The 6,832-nt window shown below is 44.1% G+C and overlaps 1 protein-coding gene across 2 annotated transcripts; it reads left to right on the forward strand.

The window, feature by feature from the left end:
- The first annotated feature begins 589 nt into the window (after positions 1 to 589).
- Positions 590 to 6,623, forward strand: fam83d (family with sequence similarity 83 member D). Of its 2 annotated transcripts, XM_080423763.1 has the most exons (5): positions 590 to 1,217; positions 2,919 to 3,086; positions 3,238 to 3,362; positions 5,029 to 5,962; positions 6,017 to 6,623. In XM_080423763.1, exons 1-5 carry the CDS (start codon positions 717 to 719, stop codon positions 6,029 to 6,031), a joined length of 1,743 nt encoding a protein of 580 aa, XP_080279889.1. In that variant the 5' UTR covers positions 590 to 716; the 3' UTR covers positions 6,032 to 6,623. The 2 variants fall into 2 exon arrangements, with proteins under 2 accessions (XP_080279889.1, XP_080279888.1); XM_080423762.1 differs by having other exon boundaries at positions 5,029 to 6,623.
- The last annotated feature ends 209 nt before the right edge of the window (positions 6,624 to 6,832 follow it).

Raw genomic sequence — 6,832 nt, forward strand, 5'->3', positions numbered from 1 at the left:
GTCTGTCTATTGTGTAGCTACCCTCCCTCAAACACATCGAGGACAGAACACGGGTTGCAGACTGTTTCTTGGGCTTGTTTCTAAAGTGTAAGTTGCTTATTCGGGCTTGTTTCCTAATGTTGTTTAAACCAGTGGTTCTTAAACATTTTCAGGGCAAGGAGCCCCAAATTAATATATATTTGTCAACAGACCCCCCTATCTGAAATATTTTGTGCCAGGGAGGGACCACCCCCCCTCCCCCATACAAGATTTGTGTTGTTATATATTTTTTCTTAGCTCTGGTCCACAGCCTGAAGGAGAACTCCTTCAGGCTGTGGACCAGAGCTTATTTTTTTCTCACATTTTCTTCAATATGTTTTTTTAAACAGATCTACAAGCTCACAACGTGTCCCATCGCGACGCGTTGTGAGCTTGTAGATCTAGCTATTTTTTATGTAGAGCTAGCAATTTTTTTTGTGGAGCTAGCTATTTTCAAATAGCCGATGCATATAGGTCCAAAGTGCTCATGTGACCTAAGTTGCTTCTTCTGGGCTTGTTTTCATAGACCCGGTTGCTTGTTTCTCTCAACAAAACCTGGCAACGCGGGACAACAGTCAGACAGCCAATGCGGAGCGGCGACTCGCCGACGTCGACGTGGAAGCGAAATACAAATTCTAAGTCGGTTACCTGCACGTTGTTATTATTCAAAAAAGAGAAAAGACTTTTAGGCTATTATCATGGCGCTATCGCAATGTTTAGACGACTCCCCGGCTCGGTGGGGTCCAAAGAAGCCGGGCATGAACGACCTCCTGAATCTCCAGGAGTTGTACAACGAAAGACACCGGCTGGCGCTGGAAGAGCTCGTCTCTGGAGGGGTCGGTCATTTCTTGGATTTCCTCCGCAAAGAGAAAATCCCGAACTTTCTGTCCGACGACGAGATGCAGCGGATCGTCCGCTCGGCGGTGAAGCCACGGTTCTCGGCGACGGTCCACGGAGATGGAGACTCCGCCATCATGGAGCAGTCAGTGAGCGCCTCCATGGACTGCTCCTCCGTCACGTACTTCCCCGAGCTGTCGGACGCGGAGCCCCCGATGCTGGAGATCGGTTGGCCCGCCTTCACCACGGGCTCCTACCGGGGGGTCACCCGCGCCGTGGCTCACTTCCAACCCAGTTACTATGGGGAATGCATTTATAGTTGCAAGGAGGCTGCGAGACGGATGATTAAAAGTGCTAAAGAGGTAGATGATTAAGAATTCAATCTCTTAGATAAGCTTTAAGACTTATTGTTTTAACCAGCGGTGGAAAAAGTATTCACATTTTTTACTTAAGTAAAAGTATCAATACTGCAATGTAGAAATACCCTGTTACAAGTACAATTCTGGTCATCAAAACTTACTTGAGTAAAAGTACAAAAGTATTGGCATCAGAATGTACTTAAAGTACTCATTGTGCAGACTGTCCCATTTCACAAGTTCTAAAAATGTATAAACATCTTTTGCTCACAATGCTTGTAGATTGGCTATTTTTGGGCGAAATGGCCGAAATGTATATAGGGTTGAAGTGGTTAATGTATATCTTGTAGTAATAATCTAAATCTACAAAGTAACTTGTAACTAAAGCTGTCAATTGTAGTGGAGTAAAAGTACAATATTTGCCTCTGAGATGTAGTGGAGTAGAAGAAAAAGTATTGAAATGGAAAATACTCCAGTAAATTAATAAAAATCCTCAAAAGTGTACTTAAGTACATCATGTACTTAGTTACTTTACACCACTGGTTTTAACCAGTTTAAATAATTATTTAAATATATAACCGATAGGCAATACTAAATAATAGAACATTGTATCCAGTCCAGCTAAATATAGACAAATGGGCCTGTTCATTTGTCAATGTACTAATTTGGGTGAATTTCTGTATAACATCTAAAAATACATTTCTGTCACTAAGCAGCTGAGCTGGTTCACATGTAGCATATTTGACTTCCCTGAGCAGGCTCCGACTTTAGTGGTTAATTTTAGGGCCATCATCTAAAAATATTCATATAGGCCTACAGTTAGTTAATGGTGGACGTGTTGGGATCTGTCAGTTTAGATGGCAGGCTTGATGACAAGCATTCCAACATAGATATTTATTAATTCTGGTGTGCCTGAACATGCTTTGCTTCTGACTATGAATGTTGCCATGCACCTTTTCATTCACTTTATGCAGTGAATGTCCTGTGTAGGTGAGGATGGGTTTGTAACCAGAAGCTGTATATCAGTATCAAATGACATATTACTTACACGATGAATGGTGTAATATGAAAATGGGATGTCTGGGGGGGCAAAAAAAAATCCTAACCACATGAATACATGAATATTGTGTGATTGTCCTTTTTGAAATGTAAAACTATCATCTACCACCTTTTATGGCACACAATGCACTATGCATGTCCTGTGCAGAAAATAATATTGTTAACGTGGCACACTTATGACGTCAAAGATACAGTTACCTTGGGTTTTGAATGTTGGGTGCCTGATGTCGATGATGTAGTCACCTGTACAAACTCCTTACTAAACCTCATTGATGACACTAGTCTGAAACATCTGAGAAATGTCTCCATTGCACACTGCACAACGTTTACAACACAATGTGAAATTCCAAATGTACTTGTGACAAAACTGAAAAATGCAATGATCCCATTCCCTACCACGTCCACCTGTCTCCTGTCGGGAACTCATTTGTTTGCTGACAACTGATTGTCATGGTAACAAACCACAGTCAATAGAGAAGCTCATCACAGCACGTCTTATACAGAGTGTGTCCAACAGAGACGCTGCCTCTATGTTTGAGTAAGGCCCTGGATTTGAGCTTAATGAAAACACAATCACACATTGCATCTGGGATACCAAGGCTGCAGCCCAAAATGAATTATATTACTGAAGCATTTCTTTCATTGCAGGTTATTGCCATAGTTACAGACTCTCTGACAGACCTGGATATCTTTAAGGATCTTAAGGAAGCATGCACACTCCGAAAGGTCCCTGTCTACATCCTCCTTGATCAGTCGAATGCACCCTCTTTCCTCAAGATGTGCAGCAACTTCGGTGTGAGGTTGGATGACCTTCAGGTATGTGGTTTATTTAGTAATACTAGGTGTGGTTTTGATGTTTATTCACAACTGAACTGTAAAGGGTTGTGTTTTTAACATTTGATGTCATCTGTATCTCCCTTGAATCTTGTTTTGAAAGAGCCTGTATATTTCTTTGTTTAATCCTTAGCAAATGCGAGTGCGAACCATCACCGGTGCAACATATTTCACGAGATCAGGGGCAAGGATTATGGGTAAAGTTCATGAGCGATTCATGCTGATTGATGGAAACAGAGTGGCTACAGGCTCCTACAGGTAAGGACCCACTTAACAGCTCCACTAAAGTCAAATAAGAGTACGATTAAATGAAGACGCTTACCTTTAACGTCCTTAAATAATGCCTATCTTTGGGTGCCCTGTGGTTTACATGGTAAGAGCACATGCCACATAAAAATGTCTATAGTCCTTCTCGCCTCAGACCTGAGGCCTTTTGCTTCATGTGATCCCCTCTCTCTCCCGCCTTTACTGTCTCGCTGTCACTATTGAAAATGCAGAGGGAGAAAAAAAAGCCTATCCTCCAGACTCCAATATATGAAGTTTTATTTCTGGATTTCTGTGGGCATTTGTTTTTGATTGATTGAATACTTTATTAAGCAGTCAAACTAATTAGACTCTGATGCACAAAATACAAATCAGCCACCCCCACACACATTGGAGCTTCTGTATGAGTCTGCTCTGGCTTGTAGCACCTTGCCCCTCTCTTAAATAACCTGGGATGTGATCTTTCAGTTGAAGCAGCGTATCGATGGGGACTGTCTTTGGACAGCTGGGGCTGGTAGTCAAGCACATAGCCAGACTGCCTGACTTCGGATGCTGTCAATGCACTGAATGGGACATTATCACGTTTAATCAGACTATTGATTGGTAGGTGAGATACTGACCTACCGACGGGACTCAGTAGGTGTTTTGTCATTATTCTGTGAGTTGATGAAAGTTCGCTGAGTCGGCTCAAGCGAACTTCGCAACGTTCGGGACGGCAACTTGCTCGCTTTCGCTCGCTCGGTGGTGCCTCTCGTGGCTCAAGTTCGCTTGAGACGGCGCGCCTCCGTCACGGTACAAAACTAATTTATACAAAACACCTACTGAGCCCTGTCGGTAGGTCAGTGTCTCACCTACTTAGACCAATCAATAGTCTGATTAAACGTGATAATGTCCCATTCAGTGCATTGACAGCATCCGAAATGGGTGGCTGCGGCTGGTAGCCGGACTGATAGCCAGACTGCTGTGGCTGATAGCCCGACTACGAATCCCAATAGTCTGGCTATGAGCCCGGCTACAAGCCCCAATAGCCTGGTTATCAGCCTGGGTACGAGCATCCAACTGTCTGGCTACAAGCCCCAGCAGTCTGGCTACAAGCCCCAGCAGTCTGGCTATACGCCCCAGCTGTTCAAGGAAAGTCACGATCGTTACGTTATTTCAGCAGAATAGTTGTGGTCCCAGATTATTGAACAGAGGGGCAAGATGATACAAGTCAGAGCAGATGGAAAATGCTTTCATGACAGAGGCATGTGTGTGGGGATGGACGATTTATTAACAGATGTAGTCAACTTAAACTCCAACTCCTCCACTTCAACTTTGTCAGCATCACAGGCTTACAGGTGTAATTGGGTGAAATCCTTCGTCATACAAGCTACCATCGTCACACACAGCCCAGAGTGTACACATGCACAAATTAAATATTCGCCTCCCGTTCACTCCTATTCTATGCGAGCGAACTCCTGCCTCACATATAGTTCAACTTTGGTGAACTCTGTTGTGGATTTAGGCTCTGCATGTGATAGCCACTCCCCTGCATTCGCGCATGTATGAGCTTACTTACATAATTTGTTTTAAACAGGCCAGCTTTGCCTGCTGAAATCACCCACCACCCACACCACTGCATTCAATCAGTTATGTTGCTAAATTCCATTATTGTCTGCAGGTTCAACTGGACTGATGGTAAACTGAACAGCAGCAATCTTATTGAGCTGTCTGGCCAGATCTCAGAGAACTTTGATGAGGAGTTCCGCATCCTTTATGCCCAGTCCCTGCCTATTGGTCCTCGCTTCCCCTCCAGTGCTCGCAACAGTGGTATCTATGACCACCTGCTCATCAAACACTCAGTCCTTGCCTCCCCTCATAATACCAAGGGGAGGACAATGGAGCCAGTATGTCTGACCAGCACACCGAACCACAAGTCTCGGGCCCAGGTCCCTGAGTTACAGCCCCCCTGTGAACCCCTAGATGGGGAGACCGGTCATAAAAGCAGGCCAGCGTCTAACTCCTCCACCATAGGATCGGTTGAGCAGCAGCAACTACAAGAGGAGATCCTGGCTGACAGCGCCCCCCAGTGTTTAGCTACCCATACCTCAGCAGTCATGGAGCTAGTGAATCCCACCGCTGTGTCCTGTCATGTCTCCACTCAGACTGGCAGCTCCATAGCAGACAGTGACATACAGACCGACCTACAGTGTTTGCCCCAGCACACAGGCCAGCAGCAGTCAAATCCTATAACATCCACGGCTAGCAGCATTAACCCGGCGAGCACCACCCAGGGTTGCGTTACTTCCCCTTCATCCGATTCGAGCTCTGCATCTCCAAGACGGCACAACACCCACCAAGGACCGGACTGCCGCCCTCCCATCCGTCAGGGTTCAGCAGCCGCGGACAGTGACCTGAGGGACAGCTTCCACAAGCTGTCCAAAGAGCGCCAGCAGCACTACTGCACCATCCGCGCTAAGCTGGAGCACATGATGGGCATGTTGTCCCACAGGCAGGAGCTGGCGGATGTCACCAACTTGACTACAGGACCTAGCGTGCACATGCAACACGAGACACAGACAGAGTGCGTGCAGGGGCGGAATCCGGGCCTGCTTGTGGACAATGTGGGTGTGGGCACATTGCCAAGAGTCAGATGTGTACATTAATAGGACTCTCATGCCTGATGTAGGCTTCAGCGACAAATTCAACAAAAAATGGCTTTATAACTGAAATACTAAAGTGTGAAAGCATAGTATCAACAGTTTTAAGATTTTTGTGGAGCGAAACCTTGTGCAACAGAAGTATCAGGCGGTAATGCTGGGAATTAGGGATTTAGGTTACAAGGAAAGGAGTTGTTAGACTATTTTGTGAGTATGCTTTAAGAAGAATGGGTTTGGGGCAATATTATATCATTTCAACACTACTGTGCCTTCAACATTACTGTACTAACTACTTTTTCATTTTTACAGTTTGTACCTCGACTGTAAGATAAATGTAATTGACTTCTGATAGAGAAGGTCTTATTCTAATCATATACCTTGTGCTATACTGATATTCTGTCCATGTCAAGGAAGACTTGAGTGCAAAAGCAAAATGAGTGAAAATGATTTAATTTCAATCTAAAATATATAGTGATCTATATATAAGTGCTGTGAGACTGAGTCTGTTTATAGAATGCATGGTTATTTGAATTAAATATACGTCTGCTATGGCTGCATTCTATCATGATTGCAGAGCGTCTGTGAGTCTCATTTGTGCATTGAGGAATAAAATATCTCAAAAAGAATAAAAAAGTTGTATTTTTTCAACTAAAAGTTGTATCATTGCCCCATTTGTACGTTTCTTAGTGAATAGCTGCCTTAGAGGAACATTTCTATGGAAGTTGAATACACAAGCAAATAAAACCTAGATAGCATTAGTTGATTATGTAGCCCAGTGGTTCCAAAACGGTGTTCAATAGCACTGATTTATGGGAAAAAAATGCA

This window comes from Gymnoscopelus braueri (genome assembly GCF_963280865.1).
Source record: "Gymnoscopelus braueri genome assembly, chromosome: 3".
Lineage (NCBI taxonomy): Eukaryota > Metazoa > Chordata > Actinopteri > Myctophiformes > Myctophidae > Gymnoscopelus > Gymnoscopelus braueri.